We start from the raw sequence: 25,954 nt of genomic DNA, 5'->3' as shown, positions 1-25,954 counted from the left end.
GATAAGCTGTCTGCTTCCTCATTGTTTTACCGATTTCTCTTTTAAAATACCATTGACTTAAAAAAACATTCAGAATTTGATTTTAATATCAGATGGCAGGATTTGCAATTTATAAAAGAAAACTATTAATGAAACTTTATGTTCATGGTAGATAGGGAATTCCAATTTATTTTCTTTTTTATTTCTGTTTTGTCAGATTCCTAACAGCTGAGTTTTGTATTTTGAGATGAAACTATTATTTCCTGTGATTGTAAGTTCGCTTCTTGAACTTTTGTGTTAAAATGCATAGCCCAACCCAGAGACCAAAGAGGTGGAGACACTGTCCCTGTCATATGTCAGGGTAAACCAGAACATAGTCACATTATGAAACAATGAGATAAACTGATTCTCAGCTTACTGGTAAACCAGGTCTCCCAGCTGCACCAGGTGGACCAGGGGGACCAGGAGGGCCCTAAAATCAAATGGAGAATAATCAGTAATGTACTGTATATAATAAGAATATGCATTATTACATTAAAATATACTGTATATGTATATCTTTAAAAGTTATCTTACAGGAAGTCCATAACTAGTTCCACCATCTTTTCCACTTCCAGGTTTATATTGAGGCTTTAAAAACAAGAATAAAAACAGAAGATCATACATTTTTTCCACACACACAAAAGTGTCAAATCTCAATGTGTCATTGTCAGTCTTATGATTTGTGTAGTATATGCACATCTTCAGATTATGAAATGTGGAGAAAAAAATCAAGATTGCGTCATTTGTTTATTTGATATCTTTCATTAACAGCTGAATGACCAGCTGTAACATAAAGTACATGATATGTGCTCTTGTTAAAATATGTAATAATATTACAGTTAAAAGAAAACAATTAGGTTTTCATTAAACAAACAATAAGCAGTCATTCTATATAACAGTATGTAACAGTTCTAACAAAGAACCACAATTTTTAATCTTAAAATTTTACAGTATAATGCAGTCTAACCTAGGCTAACACCATTTATAGTCGAATTGAGGATACTCATAAAGAGGTTTTTATAATTATAAGTATTAAGTCTGTGGACTTGTTTTACAAATGTATTATTAAATGAAAATTAATCCATTTAATTTTAAATTTGTGGTTGGTTTCATAAAACATGGCACAGTATTTTTGGATGGCTTTCTGAAAGGTGTTTGGACTAAGATTACCTGAAGTTTAAAATCTTTACTGATGGTGAAATTGAACTACAGCTGTACATATTGAATTGAACTACAGTATATTTAATTTCTACCAGTTCAGTTTATTTTTCAAACTGAGTATAATGTAGTACAATGCAAACTGTACATATGCTGAAAGGTATTTTTTAAATATTTCTATATATATAAAGTTATCACCAATATATTTGTATTTTCTATTAGGGTTTGACTCAAAGACATGAGAAACAATCTATTTCTATTGTGGTGTATGTTTATTTGCAAAGAACACATTATAAGGAAATGGTGGGGAGACTAGAGTTGTGAGGGTGTGAAATGTGTGCATGGAAAGCTTACAAACAGAAGGTGGTCATTTGTCCATTCTGGGCAATTTATATTAGACCTCCCTATTACTTAATTCTTTTACCTTAGATAACAGTGAAATGTGGTGATTGTTAGGAAGTACAATTAAGAAAAAAATAGGGATGAGACAGAGTAGTTAGGCTGAAATTTTTATTTAATTATGATCCTGCCAGGCCTCTACTAATTATTCTTCAGTTAAGAATTACAAGCACTGTTCTAAAATGATCGCACTGTATAGTGTCATCACCATCTAAATACATTTACATTGATATTATTCTTGCTATCTTTTTAATTTTTAAAATGCATTATTAGAAACAGTTTCACCACAATTATTTCACCAATAACAATTTTAAATTAGTCCTTACTTCACCAGGAATTCCGCAGTTTTGACAAACTCCTGGTGGTCCAGGACGGCCAGGAATGCCAGGTTCACCATTAATTCCAGGAATTCCAGGTAATCCCTGGGAAATAAGAGTTCTGTTTATTGCTTAGCTGTAAAGTGCAGAGTGAATTAATGCTATTATTGTTATCTTTACTGGTCTACTCAAGTAATCTCCATCTATGACAATGTAAAAAATGAACATGAAAATGAAAACACAATAAATTGTGGTTTAAAACAAAACTCAATTCAATACACAATGTTCACAAAATTGAGAATGATCCCTCAAAATCAGAAAGACCAGCATGTTCAGTATTAAAAGCTATAAACACAGCAATAAACTTTACATATTATAAAGTAGCTGTTTTTCTGGGCCTTACCCTTTCACCCTTTTGTCCCTTTTCTCCATTTCTGTTGGGAGGGCCCTTGAAAAGAAATAGTGAATGTAAGTTAATTAAGTTCAAGTTAAATGTTTTTTGCCATTTGCAACAACTACAGTGCACTCTCTTCATCTATTCATTCAGATAGATGAAGACAACAATAACAGTATTATTCAGTATACAATATGATGTAACATAAAGTTTACAATACAACATACAGTATAAAAATAATAAATAATTTACAACATACAAGAGTGAATAATGTTGTGATGAATGCAGTGCAAAATATAACATTTAACAGTCTGTAGTAATGGAAACTAGTCAGTGAGTTTGCATTTAGCTATTAGCTATTATTCATGACGCATATCACTTGGGGATAAAAACTTTTTCTCAACTGTCACGATCGTAAACCTTCCTCTTAAGGGCGCTCCAGCCCTTCTTTGTTTGTATCTCATCTCCCACACCTGCTCCCTGTTCCAGCCCCTTTTCAGTTCCCCCTTAAAAGCCAGACGCTGACGTTATACCAGGCTCTGCTCTGGTTCCGGTACCAGGCGAGTCCGGGACCTGGAAGCACCTGGCCCCATTAAGGTTTTAGTTCCCGTTCCTGTGCCGGTTCCGACCCGGTTCTTGGTTTTAAATCTTGTTTGTCTTGGATGGACCACCCAGTTTGGACTTTTGCCTCCGCTTGGATTCCCCCTTGGACTTTCTTCTGGATTGTTTGCCTTGGCCACACCTCCCCCGACCACCAGCACGCCATGGACATGCCCCCCCTGTTTTCATTCCCATCTCCTGCATTCCTTTTTTCCCTGTGTTTCCTCTCACTACCCTGGATTGTGTCATCTTCTTAGGGTCCAGAAAGAACTCTCCCTGACATCAACCTGGTGGTCTGTATGTCGATTAATATGTTTTTTCCTGTGTAGAGTTCTAACTAAGTTAAAATAATTAAAATATTGCAACTTTGAAATCCTTTAAAAATACTGTACAACAGTGGTTCTGCTTGCTGCAGTCATGATGCGGTTATTGAGATATTTATAGAACATCTGTTCTTTTTCACTCTACTTCAGGAGTAATTTTCATACTGTATGTGTATGGTTATGTTGTAGTACAGTATAACAAAGCAACTGCCTACACCACAAAAAGTACAAAGAGAAAGCTTTTTAAATAAAAGGTGCCATGTCTTAGAATAATTGGTTACAATGACAATTCTATATGCAATATATTGTGCTATCTGGTTTCAGCATTGGTCCTTTTAAATTAATAGATATATTTTATAAGACCTAATTTGGTAGAGATAATGCATTTCACTTAGCAACATTTACAACATTCTCAGATGAAAACATTGCATTCTAAAAGATGACCACTTTGTTTTGGTACGAGGGCAGACAGTATAAGGAATTCCAAATGTGCTGTACTGTTCTCCCATACAGGACATCAGGTTGCATGCCAGTGAAGCCTAGATGCAACAGAACACTACAAAAGTGACAAACAAAGGTGCATTAATGTATGGGCACTGCTTGATCAGTAATGCTAGTGTCTGATTGGCCATTTCACTGTTACCATCAGCTATTCTGAGGGAAATTGTGTTTTGGTTAAAGTCAATTGTGAGTGAATTTAGGACAGGGCTGAAGAGGAAGTACATTTTGGTGTAAGAGATTTGAGAAGCTTTTATTCCCTTTTATAACCTTATCTGCTAAAACATGTAGTTTCAATTTTTAAAGCTAGTTTAAAGTTTGGAAAGGCTGGAAAACAAAGGCCTAACCAGACAACGTATTAGATAGCCTGAGAGTTTAGGGCTCCAAAGATAGAGCTTGGTTCTGTTCCTGTTTGGGGCTGATAATCAGCTGAAACTTAGCAGATGCTGAAAGTGTGTATACAGTTGAAATTACACTTTAGGAGGAAACTTTACAGTTACGCATCTGCCTTATAAGGAGTGTGCACCTAAAAGTTACTGGAGGGACTTACAGTAGCATCTCAGTTGGAAGCCATAAATATGCTTATTTTCTTCTTCTCAACACTGGGTGTAGGAGGGTGGCAAGCTCAAATAAGATTGCACATTCCCTGAGAAGGAGGTGTGGAATGACAAAATGACAATTTGTCATCCGATTAGCTTGAGGAAGATGATGGGTCACCTTACAATTTAAAAGTCAGGAAGCAGATGCTTCCACAGTTCCACATCATATAAAGCTACTGTATACTGTATGTGCTATGTCAGTGGAGAATTAGCCCAAATAAGGACCAATGATTAACAGTAATACAGATCCAAGTCGTTATGAGGATTAAAACAACAAGGAGTACAGCATTACTTTGATGAAAGTAGTGTGGGTGGTTATATTGTAAATGGTCATGACTTGACTGAAATATCACTGCACAGCACTACTGTATGTTGACAATATTCTGAAATCCACAGTCCATTTGTTTTCCAAGAAAACTAACGATCCCTTTTGCTACTGCTTCATATATTGTACATCTGTATTTTGTGGACATCTTAAAGAGCAAGCAGTAGATGGTGCAGTAAATTGTTTTCAATTCAATATTTAAAGCTTGAAACCAATTTGCAGATCCAGTATTTATGTAATAACAAACTAATTCAGGTGGGTAGCTGCATCAGCATGCATAGGCTGCAAAGGAACAAGTAAAGGTTAATTCCATGCTGAATAGAGAAGAAAGGAAACACAATGTTTCCGCTGTGGAGTAGTAACAAAATGATGCCTTTTAAACATTGTAAGTAAAATATGTTATATAAGAAGTACATATACAGTTTGACTGATATGATGTCAGTGACAATGATGTCAAAGTAAAAAATCATTAATAAACTTTTACAGATGTAACAAAAAAAAGATAAAACAATTTTGATTTTACTTACTGGTGTGGGATTATTTATACAAATGGGACAGCATTCTCCAAAAGGAATTTCAGAATTTTCACAATCTTCTATTTCGTCACAGAATATTTCATCACATGTGACTATCCCAGTGTCACACACGCAGATCTGACAGGCCTCTGGTTTCCAAACATCTTTGTCAGCATGCATCTGGCCATTGTGTTCACAGGTTCCTAAAACAACTGCAGAAAAAATCAATTTACATTATCAGAAAACTACTTTGTGAACAGTAAATCATGTGACATAACCTGTATGCACAACATGCAAAAATATTTACCATGTTTAGTGTTTGGAAGCCAGTTTGAAACTAATGCTATAACATTTCACAACATAAGAGACTGAAATGTTGTGAAATGTTATATGAAATGCAATGTGACTGAAATGTTGTCATTGTCCCTGTAGAATAAAAATATGAGGTATTTTCACAGTGCATGGAGCTTTTTGCTGTCTTAATAAATTTCAGTTTTAGTTTTAATAGTTTTTTAAATAAACTTTATAGCCATTCCATTTCACATTTTTAAATCAAAATGTAAATTGTGTATATAGAATATATTTAATTCTAAGCATACGAAAGCTCATTCTACAAAACAATACGAATCTACAGTAAAATCATCACCATCTCCCTTTCTTAAACACTTCTATCTTCTATTAGAAAATATATTCAGCATAAAATTCAAAAACAAAATTGCATGAGTGAGTTGAAAAGCAATAGTGTATAACCATCCACTCCAAATCAATACTCATAGCTCAATAACAATTATAAAAAGACCATCAAACCTCCTACCATATCATGATAACAGTAAAGCTAAAATAATATATAATTTCTGCAAGCTAACTGAGTAAATCAAACTTTAAACAGATTAAAAGATTGACATATGTGTACAGCAAGACTACGCCCTATGCTATCATTAACTGTGGCTGAAAAGCTGATCAACATATTTGTATTCTCTCGAATTGACTATTGCAATTCTCTACTCACTGGAGTATCTTAATCTACTCTGAACAAACTGCAGTATGTCCAAAATTCAGCAGCCAGAATCTTGACCAGGTCTAGTGCAAGTGTTCACATTACTCCTATCCTGGAGTCCTTGCACTGGCTCCCGGTCAAATTCCGCATAGACTTTAAAATCCTCATGCTCACCTATAAGGCTCTACATGGCTTGGCACCTCAATACCTGTCTGAACTATTATCGCCCTACTCCCCACCTCGCAACCTCCGCTCTTTAAATTCTGCCCTCCTTGCTGTCCCCCAAGCCCGTCTACATTGTATAGATAGATAGATAATACTTTATTAATCCCGTAGGGAAATTGATGTGTTACAGCAGTCCAGCCATGGGACAGTACAGCCATGTCATCCAGTATGGGCGACAGGGCCTTCTCCTGCTATGCCCCCAAGCTCTGTAACTTTGCCCATGAATATCAGAGAGTCACCTTCTCTAAACTCCTTCAAATCCAGACTCAAAACCTTCTTCTTCAGAAAAGCCTTTACTTAACTGGTTCCATTCTTCACCCCTCTGCTCTTCTTAGTACCACCTTCCACGGTCTCCTCTATTGTTATTGTTGTATTGCTGTAATTGTAATTGTGTCTTATCTTGTGTATTCTTCTAATTTATTGTTGTACTCTTATTTATTGTTATTGTCATCCTGTAAAGCGCTTGAGAAGCCACCTTTAAAGGCGCTATATAAAATAAAGTTTATTATTATTACAGTAGCTTCTCCCCTGAACATACTCCTACAAAAGCCCAGATCATCTCTTCAGCTCTGTCCACCACCATTTAATACAGGTGTTCCCAACCTTAGTCTTTGAGGACTACCTGTTCCTCTTAATTGAATACTAATTTATTGCGTATTCTAGCTGACTGGAAGGAATCTAAAACACAGAGATCTGTTCAGTAAAACAATATCACTAAGAACATGCACAGTAGGTCACCACTGACCAAGGCTGCCGCATCCAAACTAAGCTTGACATTTTTGAGCTATCAAAATAGGGTTGTGTACTAGTGGTTCAACCAAAGTCCAGAAAAGTCCCAGAGAACTAAAATACTAAGCAACTGTAAGGAATTCAATTGATATTTGTAAAAATATGATAAAATGGACAGATGTGATTGTGCAATTTACACTAAGAAAATGCATTAATCAAAATGGCTCTCCACAGAAAAGAATCAGAGGTGCACAGCAGCATCTGGCCTAACAGCTGAGTAAGGACTGCCACCATGATTATGAAGTGTACTAAACCCCACCCCCTTTTCTACAGGAAGGTACAGCAATTCTTTTTGACATGAAATATATTAACCATTTTAATAATAATTACTAAGAATAATTAATTTGTGCACAATATACAGTGAATAACTGAACCTCTGATGAAGACAACTACAATTTGGGGGGTTTTTTAAATGCTATGATGTAATTTGTTATTTATACCTATATTCTAACATCATTAACATGTCTCATTTCAAGAGATGTTTAGACAAAACTAAGGCAGCAACCACTTCATAAGAAAGTGGTATGTAAATGGATGGAACTCGGCTTGCCATATATCATTACAAAAACACACATTCAATGGAGTATTTTGGAAAAGAAAGAGTTCAGAAAACGTTAAAAGCTGTAATCTACAGAAATAGTTTTACTGCAGCCTTTTCCTTAACTTTTTTTCCTTTTAATTTGTTTTTGCTCCAGTACTGAATTGGATTGTAACACAGTTTTTGAAAATTATCATATTACAATAGATCAATTAGCCTCAGTAATTAAGAGTTCTGTTAACAAGATTGAAATCAACTGTCATACACACTATATTATAATTCATGATATATTCCACTTTTTTCTATGTATTTTATCAAAGTGGTTTCTAATTGTGGGAAACAGGGGACGTAGGATTTCCATACTCTGAACTGTCATAATAGTAACCTCTGCTTTTTCCTTGGTTATCGTTAGCATTACTTTATACAGTATTTGCTTTACAAATAGATCGTTAGCGCCCTCTGCTGGTAAAATACCTTTTACCACATAAAATTAAATTCTCTGTACAGAAATAAAAAATAATTAACATTTATTTCATATTTTATTCTCTCTTGATGTTTTTAATTTTAATATTTGGTACAAAACATTGTATAGCCGTTCCTGAAAAAACTATGAAAATGTTTTTTAACAATAATGTAATCAAATTCACTATTTCAGTTGAAGTTCTGTGCTTTGAAACTTGTGGCCAAAGCCACCATGATAGGCAATGCATAATACACATTCTTGTTGTTGCCTGTTTGTTATCTCATCTCTGACCCTCTCACATAGATGTAAATCTTATATTTATGCTGGTAGAAATGAGATGGCATAAGAACACCAGCCAAACAAGCTAATTAATTTGAACACCTATTGTTTTACTCTCTAATTTAGATGTTTTTTTAACGTAAGTCAGGCTGTACTATTTAGGTGTGTTTTATGTTAGTCAGGCTGTATCTAAGCTTATGGTCACATTAAAAATCAAAACTCTCTCCAAAAGGCTGTCTTCTTGAAAATATTACTTACATATGATATTGTTTTAGAGATATATCTTCTTATGATTCAACAGCATCTCCTGTTTTTACAAAGCACAAGTTTTATTGTTATATCAGTCATATCATATTTTTCTCACTACTACACTCATCCATATGAGAAATATGCTATTAAATTCTGTTTATGTCAAGAGAAACAAAACATGCTAATATAAAGTGCATAATTAAAATTAATGTGCTGGAAAAGATATCTCAACTGTCTGTGTCTGATATAAAGAATTGTTTTTGTATATTAATTGCAGTCCTTCACTTGTTGATATAATTCATGTGCTTAGTCTGTTGTAATAAAGTTGAAGGGTTACAAATGTGAGATGACCACTATTTACTTTGTAAATCCAACAATCTTATCCACCTCTATCTTGAAAGAAGCCAGGGTTTCAGCTTCACCAACATAGCTGGATTGCTTGATACAGACTCCCACAATGTTTTGTGTTAAAAAGTGCCTCCTGTTCTTAGATTTAAATGCCTGTCCACAGTTTCCTGTTGTTTCTGGTTCATGTTTTACTGATAATACTGCAGTTATATTAGGTTGACAGTGCCTTTGAGAATTTGAATACTTAAATCAGTTCCCTTCATAGTGTTCTCTGTTTGAAACAAAAACATTTGAGCCCTTTTAGACTAAAATAATCTGTCCTGTTCCTCTCCCTTGAGCTGATTCCTAAGCAGCAATATATTTTTTGTGATGTGACTACCAAAATTTGTACACAGTATTTTAAATTAGGTCAGACAACTGCATTGTACATGTACATTTTCACATAACATCTCTTGATTTAAATTATGTGGTTTCAACTACACATTCCAACATATCAATTAAATATCAGATACCTAGCACATTAAAGCTAAATGTACTATATTTAATATTCAAAGAACCATCAGTTTAATATCATGATACAGTATATCACTGTTGCAAGGACTATAATTACAATTGAATGAGCAGCAAACATTAATAAGGTTATCATGGATAGTAGTGCCTCCATGGGCCTTAGGCATACTGTGTGTTAGACAGAAAGCAAGGAATCCCAGATAACATACAGAGCATTTAAACAGATGTGCAGAACGACAAAGGTCAAACCCATCCTCCAGAGAGCCCATGTAGGGGTGCACCTGTAGGGAGTAACACAAGGAGTGTGTGGTGGGAGCTTTTGGTTTCAATTCAATATGTACTTATCTGCCACAGAAGTATTTGTTCATATTTTTCCTACACTTAGTATCCTTAATGTATTATTGTACCAGAAGGAGGCGCTATACTTAAGGGAATAACTACAGTCCTGCAGTGAGAAACTGTGGATTTTGGAATTATTTAATATCACTACTGGGGACAGTGATCAGCCTATTTCAGATATATAATTTGATAAATGTAGTAGCTTTTTATGGATTGTAAGAACAAAACACTTACTGTAGGTGTATCTTAACATAAGATCAAACAAGATGTCAAGATATACTGTATTTAGTATAGATGTACTTCTTGATGCCAGGTATGTATATTAGATAATACGCATAGTATTTACTGTTTATTTAAAACTAAAATTGTTAGATGTTGTTGCACTAGAGTTTTAAATTACTTATTGGAGTTTTAGAAGCTGGAATTTACAATGCTTGTCTAAAGAAATCTATTACCGCACACACAACTAATTGTTTAAGCAGTTAACAAAATAAATCACTTCCTTATGTTTTGAAAACAAAAAGCCTTTAAGATACTTCTAAAGAATATTTCTGAAGTCAGAGCCAAGTGTGTAGGAAAGGAACAGTTTGCAATCTACTGTAAATGGTTTCCCAAGATTACAAACCCTTCACATTTACTAATACTAGGGGAATTCTTGGTAAGTCCCCTGTAGTATCTCCAGTGCTCAATTTATCTGAGATGTGAAGAAGAAACTATATTGCCATATCACTTCAAAAAGTTTTTCTTTGAAACTGAATCAAGATCACTTTCAAAAATATCCCTATTTTATAGACAATACAGTGACCGTAAATGACAGTATAACATTAAAGATCAAAACTAAATGATTACTTCTTTTTTACTTACATATACAGCAATACATTTATAACACATTTAAACAGCACATGAGTTTCAAAGACAGTATAACTACACAATAAGATTCATGACAGAATGTTACAGTTTTACAGGGCAGAATTCAGATTTGCCATCCCTGCTTTTTCAGTTGTTTTTCCACAACATTTTTTTATCTTTTATACATGTATTTCAGATTATATTAAAAAAGCCAGAAAATAAATTTCTTGGAGAGTTGAATAAAAGCTGTAATTGTTTTCTTGTTTAAAAAAAAAATTTGGATTGTTTGGATTGAAGGAGGGTCACAAAAACCCTGCAATTAGTGAAGTATGCAATGGGAAATAAAAGGGATATCTGTGATGCCTGAGTTATTCAACAGCATAAGGCAATGACAGGATAAGTGAAGATGGGAAATGTGCACAATCTGCTTTCAGAAAAGCCAGCTGCATAATTTAAAAAATGATGCATCTTTCTCTTTTTTGTTGTTGTTTATGTGATAAGGCAAGTTGGACTTTAACCATGCAAAGTAATATTAAATTAAATACAATAAATCAAGAAATAATAACATCTGAAGCTACACCTTTCCAGAACTAGGAATGAAAAATGATAACCTGTCTAAAATAATCCAAACTTTCTTACAAATGCAGTAATTAATAAAGGATAAGTAAAGTACAATATGGGATGGGGGAGTGCTGTCAAGTTGGTGTCGACTCATGGCGACCCTATGGCTAGTTTCCCGTCACCGTCCATAGAGTTTTCATGGTAAGATTCAGAAGTAGATTGCCAGGCCTTTCTTCCACACAGATAGTGCTAGTGTTGCTGCTGTTGTCGCCACTGCCAACACTGCCCCATACTGCTGCTGCCCAGGGCTATTAGAGAACCTTGCGCCCAACATGGGACACGAACCCACTACCGTGAGTCTCATGCCCTACCAACAGAGCTCGTTGGGGCACAAAGGACTATATGGAGTCTTAAACTGTACATTGTATATACATTAGCTAGAAAAATCTGTAAAATAAGCTGAAACAATCCACCTTTGTATTTGAGACTGATTTCAATTGTATAATTTTATTATTTCAGTCTGAAACTTGTACTCGGTAACATGCCATTCTCTGTTATGTCTTTATTGTACAGTATTTATTTTCTCTTGGTTATTCTTTTCTTTATCTTACTTCTGTGAAACATTGGAATAAGACACATGGCAAGGTAATAACTTCAAATAAGAATGTGTTCGCTGATATGTCTGACTAAGTAAAAATAAAGGATTAAAGATGAGAAAGACCTCATCCTGCCTTGACAGTGAAAAATGTTTCTGTTCTGCCCTCATTTAATTTATTTATGTTCATGTTCAGGCACTGGAACCTGGAACATTTCAGACCCCCCCCCCCACCAACATAATTGCATACCTTTTTTTCTCATTTACTCCTGTATTCAATCTCATAATGGGTGACTTGTGAGTGAATGTGCTTCAGACTATAATCTGATACATGGGAAGTTCAGAGTTGGTCTTAATGGCATGTGTCATGATGTTTGAGGTATCTTTGCTTATAAAGTGTCTTGAAACCTTGGTATGACTCCTAATTGCTGCAGTTACTCAAAATGGGATTTTAAGTGATGCTTAAAAACTGCTCTTTTAATAGAAATGCACATTAATTATGGGCTGCGTTGTCCTTTCTCAACAATAGCAGGAGAGTAAGGATGTCTTTAAACAGCATTTTGTAACCCCGTGTTATTATTAAGTAAGCTTAAAAATATTATCTTCACTTTAAGTCTTGTTGAATGCTCAGAAGAAGGAAATAATTATGTTTTTTTAATCATAACCTTACTAAAACATTTGACAAAGCACAGCACAGAGCAGTAAAAATATTGCTTCTTAATTGGGCTGTGCATGAAGGGCTTCACATCAGTTTAAGCTACAGTACAATTTGTTCAACACTATTTACAATTACAAAATGCCTTTTTCTCCTCTGAATATGATTAAATTACATCTGCCCACTAATGCTATCCCTTTTACAAGTAAAGTCAAAAGTCCAGGAAGGCTTCCCTTAATGTTTAGATTATAAATGTCTGTTTGCTGTGAGCTTATCTAATGTTTTCCATAGCAACTCTCCACTCAGAGTACACCGATTTTCCAGCATTAGAGAGATGAATGGACTATTATTATCTGTCAGTCCTCATGTGAAGTTATTGCATGGTTCTGCTTCTTGTAAAGTGGAGAAACGCATGTATTTTTATCAGTCATTTAGAATTCTCAGACTCAAGTAATAGTAAAACAAATTAGTATAATCAGTATAAAACAGCACATTGGATTTGCTTTACAGTTTTGTTACAAAAAATTACAAACATGTTTTAGCTCATTGAGGAAATATAATCAAGCATATTCCATTTTCTTGCTGATTATTATAGTAGTTACTTACTGATATAAAGTCCATTAACAGGCTGACAAAAAGACTATTTCTTAGTTGCAATATTTGCTTCTTTGGCAAGAGCCTATAGAAACTAGTGTAGACAAGGCCAGTGCCACAGAATGAATAGGAGGACACCAGGTCTTAAGGGTTATGTGATGTTTCCCTGGGTCAATGTATCTCTAGTGTTGATGCAGGTTTGTGCTTTATTCCCTGATATATCCAATATATCCTATCGCGTTAGCTTTGCAGGGCTCTGTCCAAGAAATATTTAATCTAAAAAGATCATTTTTTACCTAGCTGAAATTGTCATTGACAAATTATCTTAACTGATGAGAACAGGGGTTATTTCATACTTTAGTTTAGCTGCTGATGTAGTGAATTTCTGTTTTTTGAGTAAGTTGTATGTTCTGTTCAGTGTGCACAGATTTGTGATTTTCAGCATACCTGTTTTACTGTGATTTTTAGTTTATGCTTTCTTTAAAAGGGCAAAGGCCCTCTTAGCACAGATACCAGGTAATTGTCTTACCATTCAGAGGTTCCGTGTGGGGCTGCAAACAGGTTTGACTGTGCTGGTGGTCAAGATGGGGGCCCAAAGAGCAGGGTGTGAATGAACATCGGATCATTATACTTGCCCATCTGTATACAGACGTTTCCTTCTTGCAACTCAGTTCTGCACTCTCCCAACACATCACAGGGACACTTCCACCCTCCACAGGAAAGAGTTATGTTTTGTACCTTGTTAAGAAAGCTTCAGAATGCTGAAGGCAAGAGAAAACTGGAGGACTTTTGAAAAAAGGAAGGTTTGTGGGAAAATTGTAGCAGCAGTTGGATCCAGGAGGGCTCAACTTAGACACCAGAGACTGAGAGCAGAGGAGGAAGACCACATCATCATCTTTTTCCATCCTCTGCCCAAAACTGGACTTCAGACGATCAGTGTAGACGACCAGGGACACATGGCTAAGAACGCCTGAAGTGACTGAGAAGGGACTGAGGAGAATGCCTGGAACTTCACTGTTTCCACTGTATGGCATAAGGAGGCATGCTGGGTTACTGAACAGAGCTGGTTCTAGAAAATGATGCTGCTGAATTTCTCCACTGTGACACTGGGTTATGGTAAATGGGGTTCTTGAACTACCCTATGAATAAGTCATGTCTTGTGATCTGTAAGTTGGGTGGGTGATTAAAGGAATACTGTGCTGCAGGGATACCTTTATGTGAAGGGAATATGTATTACTACAGATATCCCCAAAAGGGGATATTATATACAATAATCATCTAGTGTGGTGTATGGATGCACTGGTGGATCTGGGAGATAAAACGAACCTGTGGTTGGAGGAACAGGTTCCTTAGCACTTTTTATAATTCATGGATGGAATGGTTGTTCACAAAGCAAAAGTAATTCTTGCATACTGAGTATGCTGGGGAGGTGACCAAAGGGCAACTTATTGTTGGGTTGTTTTCAAATTTCACATTTGCACATTTTACTGCCCTTACAATTTTACTGTATTTGAGCACAATACCAACAATTCTTACTCTGTATGTTTTCTTACACAACTTGGGAGGCCTGCCCAGACGGGCCTTACCAAAAGCCTTTGAATGTTCTTGGAATTGGGGTGAGTACTCATTGTAATGCATTCCCATGTAACTAATGGATGTTGTTCTTTCTATTCAATTAAAACAAATGTATTTCAGAAGTTCAGATTACAGAGGCAGGTTGTTGTAAGAGAATGCTCAAAAATCCAACAGGGAATGATCTAAGCATTTAGAAATTACAATCTCTTTTTTTTTCTTTTTAATCAACTACAAGTTTCTTTTCTTTTTATTCCCATAAGATGACATTAGAGAATGTTATAAATACACTGAATGACTGAAAATCCATAAATGTATGAAGCTACAGTACATTTCTTAGATATGTTGCCAACATTTCATTTAAAGTGTTCTGTGTTATATACTGTTGCAAGACATTATTTTCAGCTACAGTACTGTATGTTCACCTACTGGGTTTATGGCAGTACAAACTGCCTGCTAGAACTAGCATTGATCTTAAGAAATTTTTGTTAAACTATTTTGAAAACGTTAATTACTTCAAAATGTAAATATCATTTTTAAAATGTATATTTACAAATGTATATTATTGCAGTTGTAATAAACTTTAAATGTAATTCAACAAGACCTGATTTCTGAAAGGTCAGAAATTAGAATACTGTACAATAATTTAAGATCTCAAAGTACACAGCACAAAACTAGCAGTGATGAAAAAGAAAAAATACTAAATGTAATAACTATTGGATTAAATATTCCATGTGGTATCCTTGTGCATTATTTCACATTGAGCTTTCACATTATATTATACACATTATATTATATATATATATATTATATAGCTTTCACATTATCACATTATATCACTTTCAAAAAGTGCTTAACCAATTCAGGGTTACAGTGGCACACAGCTCATCCCTGGAAGCACTGGGTGCAAGGCAGGATACACTCTAGACAGGATGCCAGTCCATCACAGGGGACACACAGACACAAGGGCCAGCTTTTACAGAAGCCAATTAAACTACCAGTATGTGTTTGGGCCATGGGAGGAATCCAGAGCACCCAGAGGACACCCATACAGTATGAACACGGGGAGAACATGCAAACTCCATGCAGATAACATCCCAGAAAATGAAAGCAGTGCCAGCAGTAGAAAGCAATGCTGAAAACTATACAAACGCACACAAATAACAAAATGGAATGTGATTATAGAACATACTGTAGTCACTTTAAAACCAAACATTTCCTGCTTGAAATACAAAAACTGTAATCTAATCATGTTGTGGAATACCCTAAAAATTGACATTACATTAGAGAACATATAAACAATGAAACACTTTATTCATGAACACATAGGAAAACATGCCTTGCACTACTGAAACATTTTATTATATTTTGTTTCTTTTTTCCTAAATAAAAATAGTTACCACATTTGGGGATATATGCATTATTTCAGTTTGGGGGAAGTAATAGTAGAAGTTGATGAATTACCCTCTCTGCCAGGGTAAAATCTCAAATAAATCAAGTCAAATATTTGCAGTGCTCTAAAACAACAAAAAAGTTAATGAAAGGGAGGATGATATTCTTTTAAGATATATGTGGCAGGGGGAGGTTTGACATAATAAATGTAATCATTTGTAGCTGCATTCTTCAATATTGGATACAGTGTGTTATTAGGGATTCCCTCCTCAGCATGTTGAGCTGTAATGTGGATTAAATTTACTGTAAGAGGAATTAACATGACTTAAAACACAAAAATTAGTATGGGAATTAAACCCCACTATTGTCTTACATAATGCATTCACATGATTCTTCATGATTTTATTTTAATTACCACAGGCTTTTTTTAATTAAGATGATAGTTGCTTAGACATTTCTTGTAGCCTTTAAAGAGCATTTTAGTTTATATATTTTTAATAATATAAATACTATTTGGGCAGTGCGGTGGCTCTGTGGCTAAGGATCTGTGCCTGTGGCTGGAAAGTTGCTGGTTCGTATCCTGCGGCTGGCAGAGGAATCCTACTTTGTTGGGTCCCTGAGCAAAGGCCCTTAACCCCAACTGCTTCAGGTGTGCTGTATAAATGGCTGACCCTGTGCTCTGACCCCAAGCTTCTCTCCCATGAGTGTGTCTCATGGAGAGCAAGTTGGGGTATGTGAAAAGATAAATTCCTAATACAAGAAATTGTACAGTATATGGCCAATAAAGTGATCTCTTTCTTTTTTAAATAACTAACTGATTACCCCTCTTCAGAGGGGCCCTATATTTGAAATGGAAAATGTAAGACCCTGTCAGTACAATGCAATTTAAAATATGTTAAAAGGCTGAACTTACATTAACAATCAACTGGTGAAGAAAACCTGTCAAAGCATGTTGATTTTAAAGGCGCTCAGTTTCCAAATATAGCATTGCATGCTGTTCACTGGAAAGATGACATACTGTACAAAGCCTGTCCGGCCTTGTTTCTCTAGAGCTTAGTTTATTATATTTTCAAGTACACTTCACAGATTTTAGAAATCAGTTTTTTTTTTCATTTTGTTTTGTAAAGTGTTCTGCAAACCTAACACAGTTCTGAAATTCTTCTTCAATGTCCATAAAAGACGATGAAGATCTGAAAGATTTTAAGAGTCTTTCTGTCTACAGGAGCCTTGCAGTATTGCTTAGTAGTACCAATGTTTTATTTGCTAAGTATACCAATGTTTAAGAAAATTTGTGGTCTTCCTTTGAAAATCAGATGATACTGTAAACGTCAATTGCATGGAATTTTTATTTTTAAAGCATATAAAAATTTCAGTGTTCACAAGAATTATGTGGAGTTCCTCACGAAGCTTAGGAATTTTTAACCAAGGTGTCCTAATTCATAATCATCCTATCATTTCCTAATAACAATATTGTTACTAATATAAAATGTGCATTTGTCTTATGTATCTCTCATCTCCATCTTCACCTTTGCAGTTACCTATAACATATGCCTATGCACTCAAAAAACATTCTTTGTAATGTAATTTGTAAGACCGTTCCTATGGTGTCCCATTTTTTTAAAATTACAAACAAATACATAAACATTTTTTGAACTTAGTATTTTATCAAAGACCTGAGTGCTCCAACTGAAGACTTCAAAAGGTGCAGTAACTACATTTAAATTAAATGTCAGCAAAACTTAAAGAGGACCAACTGAAGTATATTTATTGCATATACGTTCATATCCATAAACTAAATATATATTAAAGGCTAATATTTGCAGCAATTAAAGCCACAAGTAATTTTTGGATAAGTCTCTAGCAACTTTGTTCACTGGCTTGCTGCAATTTTTCAGATTCCTGAAGGAAGATCTTCTCAAACTCATTGGTTGGGGCCATCTTATGGACAGAGATTTTCAAGTCTCTCCACAGATTATCAATAGGATTCTATCCAATGTCATCAATTGTATTTTTTTCCAAGTCATCACTAGCCTCAGTTTTATCCCTAGCCAGTTTCATCCTTGGCAACCAGATCTAAGCAGTATACTGTAGTTTAATACCTTTCTCCTAATCTCTGCTTTGCTACAACTTTATCTCAGAGTTGTTTTGAAAGCTCCTTGGTCTTCAGGGTTAATTTCTTGCTTGAGATTCACTACACGAGAGACTTTTTAACGAACTTATGTGAATCACTGATATTGCACACTGCTCTGCTTGTGTAGTTTGTTAAGGTAATTTTATTAAATTATTTTAAATGAATTTAAATTATTTTGCCACATTAAATAGTTTGAATACTTACACCATCATGATTTTTCAATATATAGAAATTTATTTTTCCTTTCATATTATGTATTTTCCTTTTTGTTTTTTTGCTTGTGTATAGTAGGTTTATATACATATATAATATAAATTGTTAATCCAAAGTGTCATAACTGCTGGATTTCACTCAGCAAAACATGAACACTTGAACATTTGAAAGACACTATATTTACAGACTTTGAAAGCTTTCACTGTTTCATATACAGTAAATACAATTAGTTTAAAAATTAAATACAAGTTTTAATTACTAGCTTTTTTGTCTTATCATATTTTACTTATTATCTATTGGGCCATTCATACTACAGAATATGTACAAAGAGTCTGATTAATCAAAGCTCTCAGAATGCACTGTATATGGATGAGGCATATATACTGGAGCATTCAAAGAGTGGTGTCATTTAGGGCTAGGTTACACACAGCCTACTAATTCATATACAGTATTATATAGTTAAATCCAAATGTATGAATGCATGAAGAAGTAGTTTAATGGGTAATTTAAAATACTCTCACAAAGAAAAAACAACAACAACAATGACACCACCTGAAATGATCTGGTAGACATGGTAAATGGTGCTTACCTACATTGTCAGAATAACTACTAGAGGGAATTAATGTACTGTATTGAACTATGCTTTTCATGCTATTACCATAATCACAAGGCAAACAAATGGCCTTGATAAGTACCTCAAACACTTAAGTACAGTATAACATCAGGAAAAGGAAAGTGATTATAATAAAAGAATATGTGATTGAGGTGCTTAACCAGAAAAAAGCAGACAGCATGTCTTAAGATGAACTAACAGAAATTTCGAAAGAAATAAGTATAAGGTTTATTCCATGCTGAAAAGAGAAAAAGGAAACACAATATTTTGGCTGTGCAGCCTTCTTCAGGTGTGTGGGGTCCTTACACCCAAAGAAAGCATACCACAGCCGAAACGTAAACCTTTTACTTGTTACTTTGCAGCCTATGCATGCTGACACAGCTACCTACTGTACTTATTCTAAAGAAATTTCAGTATAGAAGAGTTAGAAGTGTAACACGAACTAAAAGCACAAAAATAATAAAATCTCCAAGGACTGGCTGTTTTTTATGAATTCTACAAAAAACAAGAAACAAGAGATCTTATAAGTAGACCATTAAAAAACTTCCAAACCTCTCGAGACAGGGGTATTACCTATTGAATGAAAAGTCTATTGCATGCATGGTTATAGAAACAATTAATACTGTAGGAACCATCTGCATGGCAATACAACTCAAAGAGATAGTAAATCTGGATTTAGAAAAGGAGATCCTTTTAAAGTTATAAATGTTGTTTAAACTGCAACACCAGTAATGGATACAAACAGAATATATGGCATTGTACTTTTAGATGTTCAGAACATTTTTGATTATGGTCTTCATGAAGGATTAATTTTGTACTTGTAGGTGGCTGGGCAGTCAAGGCAATGCATGTAGTTGGATTAAGAATTAGTTAATGGACAGGAACCGGAGGATTAGGAGCGATGAATGCTCAAATTGCAGTGTTATGACGTTTTGTGTCTTCTATTTCTAGGCTCACATCTTTCCATGCAGAAAATCCACACTGTCACTACTTAGTCAGTCCTACAGTAGTTAGATTTCACCAGCTGGTTTTATTTTCTTCTGCATGTTTGTGCAAATGCAGTACTGTATATGTTTTTCTACAGTCATTGTCATCATTACTATGTTATATTTACTTGTTCCACGCTGAATTTTTATGTTTATATTCATTCTACTGTACATCAGATTACGGTATGACCGTAACACATGACACTTTCACTCGTTGGAAACCTCTTTGTACTTGGGAATGACAAGCATAAAAATAATAAAATAAATACAGTTCATAACAGTGTTTCTGACGTCTTTGTAAGGGAAACTATTTAGTTTCAGCAGTGAAGTTTTCTTCAAACAATATCATGGCAGTTAGCACTGATGTTTCACAGCTGTTAGATCCTGGGTTCTGTTCTGTAATGTGATGATATCTGATTTGAGTTTGCATATTTGTCCCTTATTCCAGTCAATTTTCTTTGGGGAATCCAGTTTCTTCCCACTTCTCAAAGACACATAGGTTAGATTTGATTAGTCAACTGTACTTAAATCTGACCTCCAGTAAATGGACTGAATATGGTTTGTAATGCTGTATCCTATCTACTCATGGCACTCAGTAGATAAAGTGATGTTTTCTAAACACAGTCAATTTTAATTATTTTATTCAAAATGCTTACAAAATACTTAGAATTCCTTTACAATTCTAATAAATGTTTAACAATAAGCTAAACTGGCTTATTACTTAAAATTACTTAAAAAGGTAAAAGTATTTGTGAAAGCACAACATCTTGCACATTAGGGCTTTATTACTACTGGAAGATGGTCAATCTAGCAAGTATAAGAACTTAGCTTTCATGTTTTTAATATAGTTACAAATATTTATTACATTCCATGTGTTTACACTCACACTTTCTTTTGAAATTAAACAATAAACTGTGACAAACACCCATTAGTACTGATTTGTATCAATCATGGGCAAACATGTTTCAAATAAACAGTACCACATTTCAGCATTGTGACTAAAAAACAGACATTCTAATTCAAATTGCTTTAAAACAAAGAAAACAACAATTATAACTAAAGCCTATTAAAGGGAAAATATGAGGTATAGAGGATGGCACATCCATAAAATACCACAAATTAACCACACCCTGTCTCAAAAATATTATCAATTTTTAGTATTTAATGAAATTGTTTGTCTCACGTACAGTATACTGTACATATAGTATGAAAAGAGCAGGAAAGCACTAAAGGGCTAACCTCTTCATTCAATTTATGGTCACAAGTGATGCCAATCTATCACAGGCCAAACACAGACATGTACAGTACACATTCACACCATGGACAATTTTCTCAAAAGCTAATTAACATACCACTCACTATGTCTTTGGACTGTGGGAGGAAACAGGAGCACCTGGACAAAACCAATTCAACCACTGGGAGAACATACAGACAACACCCAAGGTTCAGAATTCTTCATTCTAAAAACCTAGTTTAACCTGCAGTATGGCATCTCTGCACCATTTTGAGCAAGGACTCAGTCGTCACTGACCGCAAGCACCTGGAAGGCTGGTCACTGGGGTCATTGTGTCACTGACAGCCCATAGCCACTTGCCAACTAATGTCACCCTACCCTCAGAAATGTTCAGTTAATTGTGTACCAACTTGGAGAATCCTGTTCACAGTCTGCTGGAAATACATACCAGGCTTTAATCCAGGATCATAGAGCTCAAAATGCCATTGAACAAACATCTATACTGGTTGAGCCACAAGGGTGGAATGCTATTTAAAATAAAATGTTGAGATAATTCTATGAAAGGAGCTTTCTATGGTATAGCTGTTAGGGCTGAAGAGTGTAACCAAGCTGGAAAACTGTTGAATGTTCTTAACAAGAGAGGTGAATGATTCTGGCAATCTGTATATCTGGAAAATAAATGAATGACAATCTTAATATGAACTTTAAATTTTAAGAAATAATCATCCCCAGTATCATATAAATTAAATCACAGTTTTGTTACAAGGAACAAATTTAAGGTTACCCACATCTACAAGACTGGTTCTTGTCAAACTTATTAATATTAATTGTTCCACTCTCACTGTGCAAAAGTTGAACTACTGTACCACTGTTTAATCAGATAGTAGGAAATCTTTCTAAAATATGAAAATGGATCTTCATAATGAACTATGTGAATTGATTTTACATTAATTACACCATTTACAAGAAACACCAAGTCTCCATGCCACTCTAAAACAGGAATACATGCTTGTGTTTTAGTCTGAGAAAGATTATTTTGTACTAAATGCCTTTCATATTATTTAGACATGTATTCAAAAAACATACGGGCTCTTTTTATTACTTCTAAAACACTTGAAAACACATCTGCCCTATCCCAGAAGACTAAAATTGAAATATAATACTGTTTTACTTGCAATAATTTTTAGACATATTATGTAGTTTCCATGCAAGAATTTACCCTTTAGCCCACTGGGATTGTTTGCCTTTTTTATAAGGTAACAGCTGTTTTCTGTCATGTCCATACTGCTAGCTAAACTAACAAAACCTTGATATTTTCTGTATTAGCTGACAGAAATCAGTTGGGGATAAATGTATTAGAAAACTCACAGTGCCTTAAATAAAAAAGTCTGTTATGAAAAAAATTGATTTCCAAAATATGTATTATACGTATTCTTAGTCTATTATCGATCACTAACACAACATTGCAGCAGCTTTGGGGGCATTGCTGTGAATGGCTGCCTGAGTAATGGCCATGAAGATGAAGGATTAATGTTGTCTGTTCAATAAACTATTGCTTTACTTTATTGATGGCAAAATCCAGTTTCCAGTTTGACATGGTCATTTCTTTTGATTCTAACAATGTTACCAAGCCCTACTTGCAAACTGTTATTCAATATAAGAATCTATTCAAAACTAACAATAGAGTACTGTATCTGGCTGGGGACTGAGTTAAAAGACAGGTTGTAATGCAAGACATGTTGCAATGCAAGACAAAATTGACTTACAGAAAAACGTGCAGACCATATATGTTATGATCTATGTATAAAGAGCAACATTTACCTTTTTTACATATAATGTATTATTTTCTGTGTCACTTTTACAATTACATCTGTAGACGAAATGATACATTAAATCCTGTATTTACTGTTACACTGTACTGTATTTCTGCAACCATTAGCTTAGTTTGATTTTGGTTTCTTAAAGAGTCTGTGGCAAGAGTTGTCCTGTGATGTTGTCCTGGTGTAACATTTTTGGCTGTTACTTTCTGCTTTCTAAAGCTCCTAAAGTTCCTCTATAGCTCAACTTGTGAAACAGTTCCTCACACATCTGTCTGTTCTGGTGTGTTGTTTTATGTTGGAGATAGGTCCTTTTTAAAAGTAGTCAGTTACAATTACAAGATACTTGTGTGAGGGACTGCTTTTAAAAATATTTTTAAAGATTGTAGCTTCTAACTGTAATTTTCTTTTTACAGTTATAAAGTGTGTGCATAACTACTATTTAATTTTTAAGAAAACTGTTGCAAACTGAACCTGGCAGTGAATACATTAATTTGATTTCTAGAAGCTATTGAAATACTAGTTTCTTGAGATGATTAAAGCTTCTTCACTTTCCATGTATAAGAATTAGAAAAATTAAAAATGATAGAACAATTACCTACTGCAGAATGATACAAAAATCAGTTAATAAAATCACGTAACAGCTACTACAAGTGTCTTACAGTTGCATTACACTTACATTACATTTGTACCTGTTATAGTCTGTGTTTAAGATTACTTATATTTCAAATATTGGATAGTTTTATTTTTTACCAAGTTGAACAAGCTCTCTTTGCAGCTAAAACAGCCAAATGTATGTAAGTCACAGGCATGCTCATACAGTATATTACAAACAACCAAAGAAGTATTTCAAGTTCAAATAATGATTAATACACTAAATCCTGTTGCTATAAACTAAGCATTCAAATAGGAAGTACTGGGAAGCTTGGGTAAGATGCAACCAACAGGACTCCATACAGTATATATAACAATAATATAGAACATTTAATAAATTAATTCCTCACAGCTAAGAAAGTTACAGTATAGATATGTTTTAGACTTTCATATACTGTTTGTACTGTACACATGTCATTGCACTACATCTAAATTTGTAGTTATTACTTGAAGAATACAAAGGTGTATGATCTGGAAAGTGTGTGACATGACTACCTACACAATGCAGTCACAAAAACAAAATTATAGGTGCTTGATAGTAAAATATGCATTTAATTGCACAATTTTCTTTCAAATGATAATAAACCCTTAAGTTCATAGATGCCCCTTAAGATGCACTAAACGTTACTACATAGTAATACATTATTCTCAGTCATTTTCTGTAGTACAGAATATTGTGTCTCTGATGCTTTTTTACTCAATTTTTCTTATATTATATACACAAAAAATATCAGCTAATTAAATTCTGAGCCTCAGTAATTTACTTTTTGGTGAAAGTTATCTGACTTACCATTTTGTTGTGCCCACACCAAAGAAACCTGCAGAACTGCAAAGATGGAAAACACCAAAATCTGCACACAGCTCATCATGTCCGTTAATTAGACATGAGATTCTGTATGCTATTGGAGAAATGCAGTTTAATGTAGCACCATCTAGCTCAAGACACCAGGCCTAGAATAATACACACCAAGCCCTCTTTTCATGTCTACAGCCTTAAATAGGAAGAGAAAAAAAGATGTTTGGCATCATTTTAATTCCAGCCCACTTTTTTCTGAAATCTGAGAATCTGCTTTCTACAAAAGGCAAAGTAATTAATTTGAAGCAATGTTTATAGGATAAGACCCATGTTTTTTAAATGTTTACATGAGTCATGTGCATCCATTTTTTCCCCTGCACAATACTATGAAGAGTTAAAAATCCTATAAGGAATTTATAAGTTTCACTTTTTTTCAATGGGTGACGTGAAATAACCATTCTTCAACCTTTCTTTTCTAAAAAAAAAAATATATATATTTTTTTAGAAATTCAAATGTGTGATTTTTAAATCAAATGTACAGTATGTATTATTTTCAAGGTCAACAAAGATGTAAATACAAACACAGAGAGACAGGTTTCCATTAAAGAGTGGTGCATTACAATTTCAAATGGTGAAGTTCACACAAAGTTTAAGAAAGCAGCCAAATCCTAGATTAATATACTGAATACTTGGCACCAGTCTTTTGTTTTTACCACACAAGTTCCTGGAAGATAACAGGCATGACATTTCTCCCCACACAGTGGTGCTACATGCAATTTTTCATTTTTCTCAGTATGATTGTGCATATATTGAAAAAAAAAACAAATGTCCCCCATGGAATTGTATAGCTAATATTTTATTAAACTGATATTCATTATGTAACTTTATGCCTTATAGCTGTCGAGTCATTGTTGGCTATTGTTTTAATAGCACAGAATACTCTGTTCTGCATGAGAACATGGCCTGTTCTAACAAATCAATGCTAGATTCAGGAAACAGGATAACAGGGTTCATTTTAAGGCAGTATACAGTATTTAAACTAAAGTCTATTATTAGAAAATTAAGCAGCATTAGTTGACATAGATACAGCCATTGATATGTATTGCCCACCAAATATTTTTTAATTTTCTTACAACCTTTGTTGGTTCTTAAAAAGAGTTAGTGACATAGTACATTTATATAAAACACCATTAGAGTAGTTTCACCTTATAAAACATCTAATACTCAATCCTATTTTTGATTCTAGTGCTGGTATGTTGCTTCCAGTTTTAATTGGAGACAATTATGATTATGTACATATTTAGTATATGTAGTATATTTCATATGCTGCTACTTCATGCTAATTTGCTTACTCTTTTATCTGGTAGGCATGATTGCAACCTAGTCCTTGACTGTTGTCCCTAAAA

General features: G+C 34.3%; 1 protein-coding gene across 1 annotated transcript in view; it reads right to left on the bottom strand.

Annotated features, from left to right (window-relative positions):
* The window catches only part of LOC148649017 (uncharacterized), a 67,315-nt gene extending 42,582 nt beyond the window's left edge, over window positions 1–24,733 (bottom strand). Inside the window, exons 1-6 of the mRNA XM_088605078.1 lie at window positions 24,543–24,733; window positions 5,162–5,361; window positions 2,299–2,343; window positions 1,905–2,000; window positions 556–609; window positions 398–451 (exon numbers count right to left, since the gene is read on the bottom strand). Coding sequence (XP_088461204.1) covers window positions 398–451; window positions 556–609; window positions 1,905–2,000; window positions 2,299–2,343; window positions 5,162–5,361; window positions 24,543–24,621 — 528 coding nt within the window. The 5' untranslated portion in view covers window positions 24,622–24,733. The remainder of the gene's footprint in view (window positions 1–397; window positions 452–555; window positions 610–1,904; window positions 2,001–2,298; window positions 2,344–5,161; window positions 5,362–24,542) is intronic.
* Window positions 24,734–25,954: the final 1,221 nt, after the last annotated feature.

The sequence above is a fragment of the Lepisosteus platostomus genome, chromosome 14, assembly GCF_059453375.1.
Source record: "Lepisosteus platostomus isolate fLepPlt1 chromosome 14, fLepPlt1.hap1, whole genome shotgun sequence".
In the NCBI taxonomy this organism is placed as follows: Eukaryota; Metazoa; Chordata; class Actinopteri; order Semionotiformes; family Lepisosteidae; genus Lepisosteus; species Lepisosteus platostomus.
This window is presented reverse-complemented; position numbering and strand designations above follow the sequence as displayed.